Below are 17,725 nucleotides of genomic sequence, written 5' to 3'. Positions count from 1 at the left end.
TGCCCTGGAAGAGGATGTGGGCCCTGGTCCCCTGCCCTTCTTGATTCCTGGCTCTGCTGTGACATGCGCTGTTGCCATGGTTTGCTGCCTCGATCGCCACAGGCCCAGAACAATGGAGTGATCTGGACTAAAACCTCCAAAACCAAAATAAGCCAAAAAACCAAAAATGAGCCAAAATAACCCTTTCTGCTTACCACTTGATTTTGTTACAGTAATGAAAAGCTGACTAGCCCAGCACAAAGAACAAGACATTGCCTGAGGGAAAGTCTCAGCTGTTATCCACGAGCCCCAAGCAGTCAGGCATTCATATTTGGGTGCTACGGGGTCTGGGGCTTAGCATGTAATTTCATAAATGGGCAGCAGGTTTGATGAAGGCCCATCTTGGTGATGAACATGTTGCTTTACATTGGGCCTGGCTGGCGTCAAACTAGTCATGTACTGGTTTAGGGGGGCACCTGCTCAGTGGACCCCCAGACCACTGCCAGTGTGCTGGGAGGTGAAAGGCTTGTCTCTCCCAGCTACCCCAACCCTGGCGGAGGAAGGAGCGGCACAGTACTCTCACTTGCAGGCGCGTGGCGGGCTCTTGGGCTCTCTTGCCTGGATTCTGCACAGCTGGTTGGTTGGGGTGTGGGCTTTGGACCCTCACATCACCATTGGAAGTACAGGGCTGCGGATGATGATGAGTAAGTCTTGTATCAACCCAGAAAAGCAGGTTTTCAGATCCCTGTTCTGCCGATAGACAGCAGCTGAATTGCTGAGCCCATGGGAGAAGGAAAATTTCAAAAGCAACTCTTGACCATGTCTCATTTTTTTGTCCCACAAAGAGAACAAGGACAGACCATGCCAGAAACCACCTTCATAAGAAGCTTGGTTGGCAAACTAAGGACACACTTCCTCTGGCGCCGTCTCGCCACCCCTCTCTCTTTTTTGCAGTACTGGGGCGTTAAACCCAGGGGTGCCCAACCAGTGAGTTATAATCCCAGCTGCCATTTTGAATTTTTGCTTTTTTTCTTCCAATTCTATAAAATACTTCCAGCTGTTATCTTTTCTCTTTGAGACAGGATCTCAGTAAATAGCCAAGGCTGACCTTGAACTTTCAACCCTCCTGCCTCAGTCTCGTGAGGCATGCCCACCATGCCCAGGTCAGAGTTTTTAAATAAAATATGTATGAGGGAAACTCACCAGTGGACTACCAGGAGCTTGGGTATGGACCTTCCGCCCAGCCCCACTAGCCTCGGGGTTTTCACTGGAGCGGCCCCTCCCCACCCCTTCTCCGTCCTGGCCAATCTTCCTGCTTTGGTCGTCTGAAGGGTCTCACCCCTCAGTTCTTCTGCCAGAAGTAGGAAGCCACAGAATCCAGTCGGTGTGAGCATTTTCCTAAACTGTCCGTGCCCAATGTCCTTCCAGTCACTCATGCAGCCAAGACAAATGAGACTGGTGGACCCAACCCAAGGATTACCCTGTGCTTTCTCTCTTATTCATTTATTCCAGTGTGTCCAACCCCCAGGCAGGAAGAGAGCCCACTGTCCCCTCCCAGAAGGAACTGGGCTGTCTTGTGCTCAGCGTGCTCAGCGAGAAGTCAGAGGGGGCAGGGAGGAGCGACAGATTTTATTTCCTCAGCTCTGACACCAGGCTGTGTTTTTGAGATGTGATTTCTCAAAAGGGAAAGTAATCAGGCAGAATCCAGCTTTAACGTCGGTTCCTTGGTCTGGAAGGATCAAGGTCCAGGCCCTCCCATGGCTCTCGGGTACAAAGGCTGGCAGGCGTGCCACAGAAGGGAGAGGGACACCATAAGGCTGGGGTGGGAGGAAACTACCTCCGCCAAGTGCACAGGGTAGACGCACTTTGTTCCTAGCAAGGTCTGTAATAATGCAGAATGGTTGGCCACCATCTGGGACACACGCCATGAGCGTCCCCTCCCCAGATGGTACAAATTCAATGCCATTCATGCAGCATTTTGAAAAGCTGCCCAGCCTCTTAAAAAAAAAAAAAGAAAAAGAAAAACAAAACAAGACAGATCTGAGAAACTGCATCATCTAAGGGGAGAGCCTTAAAGCAAGACAAAAATGGGATGTGGCAGTTTGAGTTTTGTGGTCACCCTCCTGAGCCTGGGTGACAGGGCAGGGGCAAGGCAGAGGGAAGAGACATCTGTCACAGTCAGTGCCCACAGTTGAGTCCTTGGGGTAGAGGAATCAGCCCATATCTCCACCCCCGCTCCCCACCCCCAGGCAACCCTTAGAAGTCATAGGGGGACACAAAGATAGTGACCTTGGACACATGGTTGGCCTGGAAGGAGCGGTCCAGGTATTCTGACATGTCAACGTCCACCTCCAGCGTCTGCGGCCCCTCCAGGGTCTGGACGAGGATCAGCTCCCCCGTCTGTCGGTCTGAGCGCTGCATCACAAAGTGGCCACGGCTGTTCCCACCCACGATCCCAAACCGCAGGCTGTTGGGCCCAGGTCGGCCGGGGGCCGAGGCTGTGGCCATGCGGAAGAGCGTGATGGGTGTCTTCAGGTTGGAGGGCAGAGAGAGGTAATGGAAGGAGATGGTCTTGGGCATGCTGCGGCAGGGCCTGCTGTCCATGGGGCAGGGGTTTCGCTCACACTGGCTGGAGCAGAGGCAAGATGGACGCAGTCAGACTTGGGGAAGCTCTAGAGGGCCCCCTTCCCTGACCTGCCAGCTTGCAAAAATCACCAGGGGGCCTTCCCCAGCCCTGAGTCCCTCACCCAGGAGCTCTGGAGCTGCAGGCAAGTGAATGTGGCTGGCGTCAGGCATGTCCAGGGAAGGGACTCTGCATCTATTCCAGTCCTGGGAGCCATGCTGACTCATGTGGGGAGTGTGTGTGTGTGTGTGTGTGTGTGTGTGTGTATACACGTCTATATTGAAGTGCTATTATTTTAGTTTTTAAAGAAAAACGAAGCCTGGGAAGATTCATAATGATAGCAACACTGGAATTCAAACCAGGTCCCCTTTCTGCAGGTGGGAAGACCTCCCCCTGTCATGGAGGGACCCCCACAGTCAGCTGCAGTGTGGGACAACACACGAGCTTTCCAAATACAATGACTTTTATTCTTAAAGCAGGAAACCCTGTCTTCCTTACCCACTTGGAATCAGGGTCCCATAGAAAAGTTTTCCATATTTCTCTATCTTATCAAACACAAAAGACAAATAAAACTTAGTGTCTGGTGATTCTGACCATCATGATTTTGCAGATCAAATATCACACTCACCTGTTAATCTCATGTCCCTGGAGGCCACAACAGACAGGTCCCTTCCTTTAGGAAGGTTCTGGAGTCCTCATTCTCTTTTATAACTGTCACTCTTAGGTGCCACACATTTTTCCTGATGCTTCTAATTTCTGCTTTGATCCAAAGAGCAACTTAAATAACTAAGCTTATGAAGTCACTTCTCTGCATCTTAAAGATAGTGTGAGGGCTCTCAGGATCTTTTTGAGAAGTGTGGGGGCTTTGTGCTAGGGATAGTTATTCCCCTTAAATGTCCATCTCCCATAAAAAGGCAATTCTACTGTTTAAGTGTGGAGCATACTGGGCATTGAACCTTCTAGCACTGTTGGAAAAGCAGATGATGTAACACAAAGTGCAGGGAATCACAGCATGACTCGGTCCATTAGTTACCAGCTACGTGGAGTTGAGAAAATGACCATCTTCCAAATCGTGTCATGTATACCTGCCTCTGGCTGCTGTGGGATTCAAGGTAACATCAGAGGCAGCTGCTTCTGTCTGGTCGCCCTCCCTGGCCATGCCCACAGGTGGCTGTAGTGCCACCATCATCTGTGGCAGGGGAGCCCTTGGTGCATTACTCTCCCGTGACAAGATGGGTTCTTATGGCAAAGTGTTAAATGCAAACCCCTAAAGGGAAATGGGAGCTCAGAGAAGCTGGTTGCCCAGCTCCCTGGCCCTCATCCTTCCTGTGACACAGCTGCTCCCTCCTCCAAGGCCTGGAGGCATCCAGCCCTGCCACAAGTACAGGTGGGAGCCTGGGTGCAAAGAGCTGTGGGTGGCCCTGGCTGTACTCACAAGGGAGAAGTCTTCACGTAGCTCACATTGTGGCTGCCTTCGGGGCACTCAGGGCTGACGCACTGGAAGCCTCCCCCAGTGTTGATGCATGTGGTCCCCTGCGGGCACACGGGCTGTGGACCAGCACACTCATCAACATCTGAAATACAAGACAGGAACCCAGGGTAAACATCCACCCACCCCTGACTTTCCCTCCATCACCAAACCACAGGAGCGGCCCCAACAGGCTCTGAGTGCAGCACTCCACACAAGGTGGACGGACTTTCAAATGGCACTTATCTTCAGGCAGGAACCACCCCCAGCCATCTAGACCAGGGGCCTGCAGAAATGCTGCAGAACCATACTGGGGAGCACGCTCCCCAAGGTCTGACCTCCTTCCCTCCCTCTCAGCCCAAAGGCCTCTGTGTTGGTGTTTGCATGCTGAGGTTCAAATCTCCAGAAAAACCTTCCTCCTGGGCTCTTCCTCCACCAGATGCAGACACTCCCTGCTCTGCTCTCCTTCCAAGCACCCAGGGAGTCCCCCCGCTGAAGACCATCTCTCCCCACTTCAAGCAGTCCTCTGTGGGCCTCCATGAGCTGTGGGATGGGCTGGGGCTCCTTGGATGCCTCCTGCTACTCCAGTCCCAGAGGTGGACCCCCCTGAGCCTGCAGGGGACCCCCAAGAGAAGTTAGCAGGGAGCCACCTCTTCCTGAACATGCCCAGGTGTGCACATGGAGGAGGCCCCTGCCACTGCCCTAGAGGGCAGCACTGCCCTCAGTGTACTGTGTCCACGGGGATACATGGGGGGAGAGCAGAGCTGTGGGTCCTGCCAGTGTGCGGTGGTTCTACGTCAGTAGATTCAGTTCTCGCCAGAGGCCTGCTGCAGCACCAGAGCTCAGGGTCTGGCACCCGGAGGAGCCTGGGCTGTCTACAGCAGTCCCTCCCCATCCACAGTTTTGTTTTTTTCAGTTTCAGTTAATAGTGGTCAACCATGATCCACAAATATGAAATGGAAAACTCTAGAAATAATTCATGTTATAGATAAGTTTTATTGGAGTATATTTTAATAATTGCTCTAATATTAGTTTTCACTGTTAATCTCCTACTGTGCCTAATTTATAAGCTGCACTGAACATAGGTATGTACACAGGACTGGATACCAGCTTTGGCTGCAGGCATTCACTGGGGGTCTTGGAACGTACCCTCCAGGGATGACGGAGACTACCAAGCTCTGACTACGAGCTGCTGTGGAGAACTGGACTATTTGTGTTTATTAATGTCAACACTTGAGAGGTGGGGTCACAGGAGGCCTGCTGTTGGTATGTCCCTGTCCCTGGGGCTGGTGACAACAGTGACTGTTGCAAGAGCTCTCAGCCTCTCCATTCTGCCAGCCACTCCCACTTACACTTCTTCCCCTGCCCCCTGGGTGCCTCCCACTCCCACTTGTCCATGAAGGCCCCTTGTCACCATTCCTGGAACCAGCCTTAGAAAGCTCAACCCAGTCCCCCAGGACTGAGGGACAGGATTCAACACGGGGTAGAACCTAAGCCAGGCATGTCCTTCTTACCTGTGCCCATCCAACCCCCTCTGTTCTAGGAGGCTCACTGGCCTGGGCTCTCTCTGGACTCTCAGCCCTCTGGACTCTCAGCTGGGCTGGCAGATTGGAGGCAGGAGGGTGGGTGTGTGCTCCTCTGAAGGGTCCCTGCCTGGGGCCAGATCTGGTGGTGGCCACCAGCCCCCCCAGCTATCTGCACCCCACCCCAGCCATTTGCATCCCCCCAGCCATCTAGGAGGCTCTGATAAACCCCATCCTCTCCTCACTGCTCAAGCCCAAGGATAGTGGCAGTCTTCACTCTTGCCAGTCCCTGGGCCTTCCGCCTTCGGAAGGACATGGACATGGCCAGCATTGTGTATCTGGCCACATGGAGGCACAGTGACTGTAAGGTATCATCCCTTTTAAGGGTGGCCTTGCAGATGCCCATACAGGGCCTTGGAATCTGATGGGCTTCTCCAGGTTGTACATCAGAAGTGTCTGACTGGCTGCTCTGCCTCTGGGTCCAGCCCCAGCTGGGTGGAAATGATCTGACCTTGAAAACAGTCACTCCCACAGGTTAAGCAACTCATTTCCTATTTAGATGGCATGGTCTGGTTTTGAGAGGCCCTTTTGTTGCTGTGTTTAAAGATCAATGGACCTGAGACACTGACTCCCCTAACGGGGGGGGGGGGGGGTGAGGGGGGAGGGACTCCTGATTGTGAGGTCGGGGCTAGGATGAGTGGCGGCAGCAGGTGGTGATCAGGTACAGATGGTACTGTCCAGACCCAGGGCCACTTGCCCCTGCTGCAGCTCACTCACCCTCACAGGTCTTCCCGTCAGTCAGGGTGTGGTATCCACTGGGACAGGTGCAGCGGTAGGAGCCCGGGGTGTTCACGCAGGCATGCATGCAGAGCCGGGGCCGCCCCTCCTGCCCATAGAGTTCACACTCGTTCACATCTGAGGAGAGAAAGGCCGCTGACTTCAGGAGCCACGAAGCCGGTGTCATCCAGCCACCAACTAGGGTGGCCCCATTCTCTAGCAGTTGAGGCTATTGTTGGACTTGGGGTAGCTGCTGAGCCTGAGCCGCAGTAGAGCACAGGGATAACAGGGCTCAGAGCTCTTCAAGCTACGAAGGGGCGTGGCTTGGGCACGTAGGCGGGGCCGGGATCCGACAAGGGGAGGCGCCTGGGATCCCCACCCCGCCCCGCTGCTTTCTCTAGGCTGGCTTTCTGAGGAGCACCCCCACGGTCTACCCAGAAGCTACATCTATTTGTTTAACATCAAAACAGCGAAGTGGGCGGGGATTTCCGAGACCACGCCCAGGAAGCGTCCTCCGCCCCACCCTCTCCTTTCCCGCGTGCCCAGGGCGGGGCGTGCTCCCTGCAGGTGGGCGGGCTGCGGTGGGAGCCCCGCCCACTCCCCGCGTGTCCCGGGGTCCCCGCGAGCCCGCGCCTACCCAGGCAGACGCTGCGGCCGGCCGCGGCGCTCAGGTGGAATCCGGCCTCGCAGCTGCAGTGCTGCGCCCGCTCCACCTGCGCACAGCGGGGTGCGCGGCTGAAGGCAGGGTCGCCGGCCACGTCGCCCTCGTCCTCGTCCTCTTGGGCCGCTGCGGGGAGAAGACGGGACTCCTCAGTGCCGGCCGGGTGCACCTGCGGCGGGGCCTAGCCCTGGGGAGCCCCGCGCGGCCCTTCCCGAGCGCTGCCCCTGGAGTGGAGAAGGAAGACGCGCAGGTCTCCAGGACCCCGGCAGGGCGCCCAAGCCGCGAGGACCGGGGGCGCCCGAGTGAGATGTCGCGTGGAGACGCAGGCCACCGGACTGTCCCCGCCAAGGCCTGCCAGGGCGCGAAGTCCCCCTTCCTTTTATTTGCTTAACATCCCCAGCGCTTTTTATTTTTTAATCAGTGTATTTTAATTAGGTATGACAGCAGAATGCATTTTGATCCAGTGTACAGAACTGCAGCACAACTTTTCATTTCTCTAGTTGTGCACGACATAGCGTCCCACCGTACGTGCAGCCATCCATGTACCTTAGGGTAATGATGTCCATCTCATTCCACCACCTTTCCTGCCCCATGCTCCTCCTTCCACCTCCCTCCCCTTTGTTCCATCAGAGCTCTTCCATTTTTCCCATGTCCCCCCCCATTATGGATCAGCATCCACTTATAAGAGAGAACATTCAAGCTTCTTCTCAGCAAAAGAAGCAATGAGTGAAGAGAGAGCCTACATTTGGGGAGCAAATTTTTGCTCCCTTCTTTTTAAAAAACACTTGAACTCCAGGGACAACAGTGATCCTTGGAGTTCAAAACTTTGGGTCTCTATTTTTTTGGGGTGTGTGTGGGTGTGTGTGTTACCAAGAACAGAAACTAGTTTTCTAACTATTTTTACAAAGTTTTCAAAGGATTTGGAGCTCTTATGTGGTTAAGGGAAATTGGAGAGGAATTAGTGGGAGGACTCCTGGTAGGCACAGGAGGACAACAGTCCCCTGTGACTCCACTCACAGGGGGCACCTGCTGTCCAGTCCATGGGGCAGGCGAGGTGGGCAGGGCTGGTGGCAGGAACGAGGTAGGGGGAATCTGACAGAATTCCAAGTCTAGCAGATGAAAGCACCCTGGAGATGGCTGGTTGGCGTAGCAAGCAATAGGGTGTGAATGTGGTGATTAATGGCAAATGTCATTTATATTTTATCACAATTAAAATAAGATGAATTGATTTTTTAAAAAGAAATTGGGGGACATGCCTGTAGTTCTGGCTACTTGGGAGACTGAGTCAGTCAAGAGGCTAGGCTCACTTGAGCCCAGGAGTTCAAGGCCAGCTGGCAATATAGTAAGACCTGTCTTAAAAAAAAAAAATACACACACACACACACACATTTGGAGACAGGCTCCCCCACCTCAGCTGCAAGGACACAGGCCCCCTGAGGGGAAGGAAAAGAAGGTTCTAGCTCCGGGCAGGTGAGCAAGAGCTCAGATGTCTGCTGGCCTTTCACAGATACTGTAAGAACAAGAGCTGGCATTAGATAGATGTACCTACTAACGACCGCTTTCACCTTCCTGGTTGTAATGGGCCAGGCTACTTGGGCAATAATCAAACAGACTCCATTTTGCCCTGAGACTCCACGTCATGTAAGAAATGCTTCTCCCAGGGAAAGCCCTGCCTCTGTGCCCATCAGCGGTTCCTTAGCAAAGCATGTTTGGCAACACAAAATGACAATTCTTACATAATGTAAAAGTCCTCTGCCTTTGGTTCCCGGTTTTTAAATTTGGACTATGTACCCTGAAAGAGATTGATTGTCTACACATTAGTAACCATTCCCTAATTTGTACTCAACTAGGGAGGTTTGGGCCCACTCCCTTTTCCGCTTATGATTTTAGATCTCATGATGTTTGTTCATGGTTTTGAATCGTAGCAACAGCCACTTATGTTTTAATGTGGTTTTGGACTATAAAGGGTGTACTCAAACCCCAGGAGGTGCTAGAAGGTTAGACTTGCAGCCTCCCGCTTGGCCCGCCAGCTGGTGGATCCGGACCACCAACTGGTGGATAACATTTCTGTCTCCTGCTTTAAGAGCCTTAACATGGTGAGGATTCTGGTCATACAGATATTTCACAGTGACCATTGGACCCGAGGGACAATTTCCTGAAGGTCCTACAGCAAAAGAAATCTCAACATGAGGTGGGTGGGTAGAATATTCAGTGACCAAGACTGGGGTGGGGGCCGTTTCTTCTCCCCTTGTTTGTAAACAGAGACAGTGGGGCTGCCAAGAAGCCTCTGCCCCCCTCTCCCAGAAATCGGCCCCAGGACAGGAGCTACAGGGGCCCTGGGCTCCCCTAGAGGAAGCACCCAGCAGGCTGACTCACTAGCCTAGTTCAGGCACAGTGAGAGGCAAATCCCCGGGGGCACTATTCAAACCTGACCTTGGGCATCCACCAGTACACTTCCCCCACAGAGACCCCACCAGGCTTTTCTGGCAAAGGAAAAGAACATCTTTGGGTTGAATTTTCTTTCTTTCTTTCTTTCTTTTTTAATAGAAGTCTTGATTGAGCAGAGCATGGGAACCCTGTCCATTCTCCACAGGTCTCTTGTCATGAGGTTTTCTTGCCATGTGCAAAACGAGCCACCGTGTGGCACATTAAACCTCTGCTGGGAATATACTGGGACTCACTACTCAAATGTCTGGCTGTTGAGATTTTCAAATGCTTTGAACTGCATCAGAAACTGCCCATCTTGTAGCACGTGAAGGTTGGAGGAAAGACTTCTGCTGGCTGAGATGCTGATGGAGCAGAGGACCACAGTGAGGCTTCCCAGCCACATCCTCACGGGCGGAGCTACTGGGTTGCACGGAAGAGCCAGGTTCCCTCCAAGTGACCACCTTAGGGACGGGAGGATATCCACCAGAGAGGACAGACACACTCCACTGAGGGGCACTGAGCTCCCAACACATCTGTGTTTGGTGACAGTGACAAGGGTCCTCACCTCCCTGCAGTGGAGCATTGCCACCAGCCAGCAGCAGCTACGTACCAGTCTGAGCCTGATGCTGACAGCGACTCCCAGTCCTCCCTGGGGGACAGATGCACCTGTGCTGGCCGACGCCTTCGACGCACGTTCCGCCGTTTTGACAAGGCTGACTGGAGCATTCGCTGGTACCTAGGAGAGAAGGGATTCCCAAACACAGATGTGATTCCAGCTCTAAAACAAAAGGCAATCATGAGCCAACTTCCTTTGTCGCGGCACTCCTCCAGCTGTCTACTCCCACCTGACCTGGCAGCCCTCTCCACCTGCTGTGAGGGGGCCTCGTGGCTGATGTGCTGCCCTGGCTCCTCTCCTCAGTAACCCTGCTCTCTGTGAGGAGTGGGCCTGGCACTCGGCCGTGCTCCACTGGAGGCACTGATTTAGTGTGCAAAGCTGCAGTGTAGACAGCTGTAACCAGGCGGAGGCCTCTGTCCTCTTGCCCACTCCCTCTGTCCCCATTAGCCAGCATCAAAGTGGAACAACCTTTAAACAGGAGTGAAATTCAGGGGTGTTGTCAAGGGGAGGGATAGCCCAGCAGGATGCTGGGAATGGGAACAATGAGTCCCCCAGTTTCACAGCCGCAAGCTCTCCTATGCTTCACCAGGTAGGAGTGATCGACTTTTCAGTAATGCCATTCCTTGCTCATGCCCTCGACAGGTCTGTGGAAGAGCTCTAGGTAGACACACGGACTGTAAAAGTGCACTGCATTTTTCTCTGAGTGCTAGGTGATTGTTCTTGGCTTATTTATAGCTTTTAATATGCGTCCACTTTCCCCAACACTCATTTGCATATCTTAGTTATGTAAAGATGATTTTCAAAGCCCTCAGGCTGTGTGCTTGTTATGGATTTCCTAAGACGGGTTTCAGTCCAGGTACAAGTCATCTGCGCAGGAAGAAGAGGTCTGCCTGCTGACCTGCTGGCAGCATATGGGAACTTGAACCCTTGCCCTCATCAACGTAAGAGCCCCCTCTAAGAGGGAGGTGCTTTGCCTGAGGAGAATCATAGCCTTGTTTGGGGGGATTCAAGAGGACTTTGGCTTCCTGTGGGGCTGCCTTGTTATATAAACTGTCTGAGGGCTTCTGTTTGTCCATAGGGCCCAGACTGTGCAGATGTCACTTGCCCAGGGGACAGGACCCATTTCCATGGCTCTGTAACCTCAGCCTGGTTGTGCCCTCCGCCAGCCATTCTGTTCTCAGGTGACCAGTTTCCAGGACTGGAGCTGGAACAACTGCTCACAAATGCCATGGAGCTTGGACTGCTGTGTGGACCTGTGGTCCAGCCCCATCATTGCCACCAGCCCACTCCAAGAGTGGGCCACCACTAAGCCATGGAGAGGTGGGCAGAGAGTCAAGAGGTGTGAACACTGGTGTCTTTCAGCCTGACCCCAAGGGCTGGGGGCCACTGCCTCTCTTTGGGGGCCTCCAGTGGAAGATACAGAGTCTGGCCTCCACCTGGAGTCTGTGGGAGGGGTGCTGGGGCCTCAGTGGCCAGACACATACACACACAGGTGCCCCTGGACTCGTCCTGTTGCCTTCTCTGGATCTGCCTAGGATGCTCATTTATTGACAGGCTCCATACAAACTCCCCACATTTCTAACCTTTTTTTTTTTTGTACCAGGGATTGAGCCCAGGGGTGCTTGACCACTGAGCCACATCCCCAGCCTTCTTATTTTTAAGTTAGAGCTAGGGTCTTGCTAAATTGCTTAGGGCCTTGCTAAGTTGCTGAGTCTGGCTCTGAACTCGTGATCCTCCTGCCTCAGCCTCCTGAGCTGGGATGACAGGTGTGCACCACAACGCCCGCTCACATTTCTAATCTGAGGTGCAGTCAGAGGCATTCGATGGCCTGGTGCTGCTGGCTCACTGTTTGGATACCACCCATATTCTCTGTCCTTGAAGAGAGCGTGCATTTATGGTGAGCATCGTGTGATTCAGATGACAAGAGGAGTGGATCAGAGAAGAGACCTGGGAGGATGTGTTCGGGCAGAGAGCTACAAACGTGGGGGCCAGGAGCCCAGGCATGGAAAAGAGCTGCGTGACAGAGGTGGGACCCCTGGTGCCCCCCAGCTGAGCTCTGTCTCTGCGACTTGAAGAGGGTGTCTTCCAGGGATCCTGGGCCTGTCTGATTTCTCCACCTTGGTGCTCTCGTCATGAGGGAGGACTCCCCACGCTGAGCAGGACCTCCTCCATGACTCTGTGCAGTGTGCTCCAGAGCCACCCAGACAGCTCACGGGAAGCAGGCACTGAGGCCTCCAAAGACCCGCCCAGCTGGAGACCAAGGAAATCGGCACTTTTAGTATATTCTCTAGTTATTACTGATATTAACTCAACTTTGAGAAACACCCTGTATTTGTTCCTGCTATTACTAGAAGCAGAGAAGATCCTGAGAGTTTCAGAGCATTGATGGATTTGGGGCCCTAACCAGCCAGTGTGGTGCCAGTCACAAGCAAGCTACACTAGACAGAGGGTTCGTACCCACTGGCCAGGGGGGACATCCGAACAGGCTCACTGCCTTTTGCCTGATGTCTTGGGAGAGCTAAGTAGCCCCTCACCGAAGTCAGATTCTCCCTGGAAGATCATTGTGTGGAGTGGACGGTCCTGCCTGCCAACCATGGCGGTGAGTCTGCTGACCTCTTCCATGGTCCCACGTGGTGCTCTTCTGATTCTTGATCTTCAACTCCCCACTCATTCCAGACTTATCCTGAGCTCTGTCTCTGCAGCCTCCTTCCTGGCCATTTGTCCTTCCCCACCAGAGGACCACATGGTGCAGCCCACCTGGACTTATCCAGGGCCACGTATACTAACATTTGGGAAGGGTTGGCATAGGGAGCAAGGTGGTGGCAAGTCCTAGAATGGGTTAGATAAGGGTATTTTTCATCTAAGTATAAACTGGGCATGGTGGTCACCCTGTGGTGGCTGCAGTGAAGTACTCGTAGGTCACTACCCATCTCTCAGCAGCTGCTGGACACGGCTTCTCCCAAGTTAGCGGACTGCAGCTGCCTTGACACTCTGCTCTCAGCAGGAATTTACCTGATTGGCCTACCTAGGTGTCAGTCAACCTGCTGACAGTGGACATCATGAAGATAGACTCAGCCCCCCTGAAACCTGTTCTCTTGCCTCATTTGAATAGCTTCTTCTCAATAAAAGGGGTCAGCATGTGCTCTCACTCTCTCTCTTCCTGCTGACCCTTAAGGTCAGAGGAGTTGTCACAGAGACCCCCAAAGAAAAAGGTATTTGTGTCTCTTGTGTGGTTATTTTGCACAGCCCAGTCAGCCCAGTTCAACTGGAATGACCCCTGAGCCTTTTAGTTGCTAGAACTGAAACCCGGCACTCCACATCATAAAGTTCTGTTTTCAAACTAGCATAAAGAAAAAAAAATCGTGTCCTGCGTCCACACATCTCAAAGCACTCTCCCTGAGCCTGTCTACAGACACAAAGGACACCAGAGGGATTTCCTCCATCCTGAGGGACCCCTGCAGCTCACAAGCAGACTGCAACCCCAGAACAGAGTGACCACTGCAGGCCCTGCCTCTTGTCCCTCTCCTCAAGCACGGGTGGCTTCTTGCCCCCAACTAATAAGACCCAGTTGCCAGAATCCAGGGCAGAGGAAGGTGTTGAAGAACAAAGACTTTGGGGTCAGAGTGTTCCCAGCTGTGTGACCTTACCACAAGGTTTCAATCTCCCTCTATGCAAGAACATGACCTTGTTGTGAGGGTTTAGCAAACTCATGCAGACATCAGCCCAGGCCTGGAGTCAAGACAAGTTCCCTATGTTCTGTGGTCCAGGAATGATTAAAGAATCAAGCGAAAGTGTCCCAGGGAGCAACCCTTCCTACCCAGCAGACCCGAGCAGTGCGTTGGGCAGGCCGTACCTCTGCAGCGGGGCTGCTCCCCTGTCCAGGTGCCATTGGGAAGGCACACCACGCTGCTGGGCCCCACTAGCCGGAAGCCAGGGTTGCAGGTAAAATGCACTTCATGGTCGACCAAGTACTTGCTTCCAAACTTCCTGCCGTCAGGTGGGGCGCTCAGCGCCGGGCAGGAAACTGTAAGGAGAAAAGGAAGGGTGAGGAGCCCTCCTCCGGGCCACAGTCGGCTTCCTGGCTTACAGAGGTGGACCTCTGTGAGTCCCGCTGCAGGCTGTGCCGTGCAGGACACACCTCTCACCCAGTCCTCAGGGGCTCTTGGGGTGCCTGCTTGATGAAAGGCGCAACAAGGCTCAGTGACACCAAGTGGGAGCCTAAGAGAGGGGCAGACTCCGCCCTCTTGTGGTTGCCCCGCTCTCTGGCTGCCACTTACTGGCTCTGCTTTCTGGGAGCTCCAGCCCCCTGGGTTTCTTTCTTTCTTTTTCTTTTTGGTACTGAGGATTGAATCCAGGGGTGCTTAACCACTGAGCGACATCCCCAGACATTTTTGAGACAGGGTCTTCCTAAATTGCTTAGAGCCTCACTAAGTAGCTGAGGCTGGCCTTGAACTGTGATCCTCCTGCCCCAGCCTCCCAAGACACTGGAATTACAGGTGTCCACCACCAGCCCTGGCTTCACTAGGGTTCTTTAAGTGTCCTGAACAGGCTGGGTTCAGGCCATCTCCAGGCCTCGGCTTTTGTCCTCTCTGCCTGAAATGTTCCCCAGAACTTCTCCCAGCTGGCCCCTTCTTGCTTTTCAGGTCTCTACTCAAATGCTAGAACCTCCCAGAGTGAGTGCTCCCCGGCCACCATGGCCAGCCAAGACCTCCAGGGCACCTCGCCCCACAGCTCCCTGACTTTCTTCTTAGATTTGCAACCATTTGAACATCCTTGCTGGCCGGGTTGTCTCCACCTTGGGGTTAGTATTCTCTGTTGGGTGCAGTCTGGCCTGGTCCCTGCTGTGTCCTCAGCCCCAGCCCTATACCTGGCGCTTAGTGAATGACCTATAAATGGTTCTTGAACAAGCAGATGAATGACACATCATGTGTTGGGCTCTCCCTGCGTCCCCAGGTAAAACGCACTTTTTAAAAAGAGAATTTGCCACTTGCGACCAAGACAGACAAAACCCAGCCCTCAAGAGGCCCAGAGGGCACGCTTGCCACCGCACGGTGCCCTGATACTCCATCCAGGCCAGACTCAGCAAGGGTTCTCCACAGGGCAGCCTGGAGGGGCAGGAGGGCAGGAGCTGATCCCTGAAGCTCTCAGGGGTTCTTATTAATGGGGAGTTCCTGAAGCAGGAGGGAGCTTACATCCAGAGGCTGGCAGGCCCACAGGGTGCTGCCCAGAGCCTGAGATAGGTGACTCCATGGTTATTTTTAAATAACTTTATCATGCTGACAAAGTTTAAAATACTGTAGGGGGAAAGGAATAGGGTGTCTTTGGGAAGAAGAAATATTTAAAAACCTCAAGAAAGAGCCAGACATTATAGTACATGCCTGTCATCCCAGTGACTTGGGAAGCTGAGGCAGGAGAATTTCAGGCTGAAGGCCAGCTTGGGCAACTTACTGAGACTCTGTCTCAAAATAAAAAATAAAAATGGGTGGGGGGTTGGGGCTGGGATGGTGGCTCAGTGGTAGAGCGCTCACCTAGCACAGGCAGGACCCGGGTTCGATCCTCAGCACCACATAAAAAAATAAAGGCATTGTGTTATGTCCATCTACATACACCTAAAAATAAATATTTAAAAAAATGGGTGGAGCTGTAACTCAGTGGTAAAGAGCCTCTGGGTTCAATGCTCAGTACTGAAAAAACAAACAAACAAAAAACCCAAGAGCAAAACAAAAACCCTCAAGAAAGAAAAATCACTTGTAGGGGCAACACAAGTAATTGTACCTAGATAGCTTGAATAGTATCTGGCACATAACAGTTGCTCAATGAATGTGGGTGGCATGAATGAATGGATTCCAATTAGTTAGAAATCAATCGTCAATCACATCCCCAAAGAGAGCTGAAGGCCACTGCTCTAGTGGAGGATGAGGAGGAACCCCTGGGTCGATCCACTTTATGAGCATGTCCTGGTGAGTACATAGGGCCACATGAATTCCCTGCACCTTTTGGAATGAGGTTAGTGTGTAAGGAATGAGATCAGCAGGTAAGTAATCACAGCAGCTTGGGGTCAGGGAGACACAGGGCCTGGTGCCAGAAACAGGAAGACCAGCAATTATTCTTGCTCACCCCCAGCAAATGCCCCTGCCCCCACAACAAAGCAGAAGATAATTTCCCCGCTACTGGCCATTTGATCTGGAGCAATGTCTGGCCTTCCCGAGGCCCAGGGACCTCAAGACAACCTGATAGGATTGTCCCGGGGCTGGACCCCTGTGACGCACCCAGCACTGTGTCCAGCATCTATTGTGAGGCACAGTACACGATGGGCACTTTTTAAAAAGAGAACTTGCCACTTTTAAAAAACCTAACCTGGCTCAGGGAAGAAAGCCCCAAGCTGGGGATGAGAGGACGAGTTATGTCATGAGCACTGCCTCTCCGTGGGTCTGGTGGACAGGGGCCGAAGACACCGGCAGGGCGTGCTTTAGGGTTCCCTGCGGGCAGTTCTCTGCAATCCCGTGGAACAGGCTCTGTGGAGTCCAGCCTTTAACAAGAGAAAATAGAATCACTGGATCAAGGGCCCGGGGCTGCTAACCCATTTCTCTTGGTCTCAGTTTCCCCGTCTGTAGGGAGAAGGACGCCCTGACTGCCCCTTGGAGTTGGTGTGTGGAACCCCACTGAGGGCTGGGCATCACCTGCCTCGGAAGGGTGAGTTTTGATTGGCAGGTTGAGCCCAGCCAAGGGAAGCAGGAGGGGGCTCCGCGCTGAGCCTCTGGATTTGCAACACAACTTCTCTAAAGTAGCGGCCCAGGAAACGGTCTCCACCGCAAAGAGCGCCCCGATGGTGTGTCTGCGGTGAGCAGGTGCGGTCAGGCCAGAGGCTCGGTCCCCGCCCGCCCCAGGACATGGAGCCAGAGGAAAGCACCCGCCCGCGTCCAGCGCGCCCGCCCGCAGGGTCACCCAGGGGAAGGCGCCCCTGTGCGGTCGGAGCTGTCCCCTGCAGAGGGGCCTCGGGCCGCGCTGCAACCTCAACAGACAAGCGGGACCCTCCCCGCCTCCCCGCATTGGAACATCCCTGGAGGATGCTTTTCACGCCTGAACACACGGAGCGATCCTCCGACTCCCGCACAGAGCAGCGGGGCCGACCCGCTGCGGGACGCCAGCACCGGGTGGGGCGTGCGCCTGCGCTCTGGCGCTTTCCCAGGAGTTTTGCTTAAAACTGCCCTAAAAAACAGCCCTTTAAGGATGGGGAGTAAAGCTCAACGGTAGAGCGCTTGCCGCGCATGTGCAAGGCCCTTATTTCCATTAAGAGTGCTTAAAAAAAAAGTTTGTTAAATGACAAGCCCATTGCTGTCCCACTGGGTAGGGGCAGGAAAGTGGAGACGTGATTGACGATTGATTTCTAACTAATTGGAATCCATTCATTGATGCCATCCACATTTATTGAGCAACTGCTTTGGCAGTTCTGCAGGATCATAGGGCCATGGTGGCTGTGTAGCCCAGAATGAAGGTGTAAGAGGAAAGAGGGTGACAGGTCGGGGGAGACAGCAGGCGTTGTTTTAATACGAGCGCGCGCGCGCACAGACACACACAGACACACACAGACACACACACACTCACACACACACTCACACACACAGGCACACCAGCCAGGGTTAAGATGTGC

The 17,725-nt window shown here is 53.5% G+C and overlaps 1 protein-coding gene across 3 annotated transcripts in view; it reads right to left on the bottom strand.

Annotated features, from left to right (window-relative positions):
* Positions 1 to 312: 312 nt before the first annotated feature.
* The window catches only part of FBLN7 (fibulin 7), a 30,317-nt gene continuing 12,904 nt past the window's right edge, over positions 313 to 17,725 (bottom strand). Inside the window, exons 4-9 of one of the 3 annotated variants that reach the window (XM_081264671.1) lie at positions 13,928 to 14,098; positions 10,069 to 10,194; positions 7,008 to 7,157; positions 6,371 to 6,508; positions 4,038 to 4,176; positions 313 to 2,608 (exon numbers count right to left, since the gene is read on the bottom strand). In XM_081264671.1, coding sequence (XP_081120797.1) covers positions 2,236 to 2,608; positions 4,038 to 4,176; positions 6,371 to 6,508; positions 7,008 to 7,157; positions 10,069 to 10,194; positions 13,928 to 14,098 — 1,097 coding nt within the window. In that variant the 3' untranslated portion in view covers positions 313 to 2,235. The remainder of the gene's footprint in view (positions 2,609 to 4,037; positions 4,177 to 6,370; positions 6,509 to 7,007; positions 7,158 to 10,068; positions 10,195 to 13,927; positions 14,099 to 17,725) is intronic. The other 2 variants (XM_081264672.1, XM_081264673.1) reach the window with 2 other exon arrangements.

This window comes from Spermophilus citellus (genome assembly GCF_964194105.1).
Source record: "Spermophilus citellus genome assembly, chromosome: 13".
In the NCBI taxonomy this organism is placed as follows: domain Eukaryota; kingdom Metazoa; phylum Chordata; class Mammalia; order Rodentia; family Sciuridae; genus Spermophilus; species Spermophilus citellus.
Note: the sequence above shows the minus strand (reverse complement) of the source record. Positions and strands in the feature narration are given on the sequence as shown.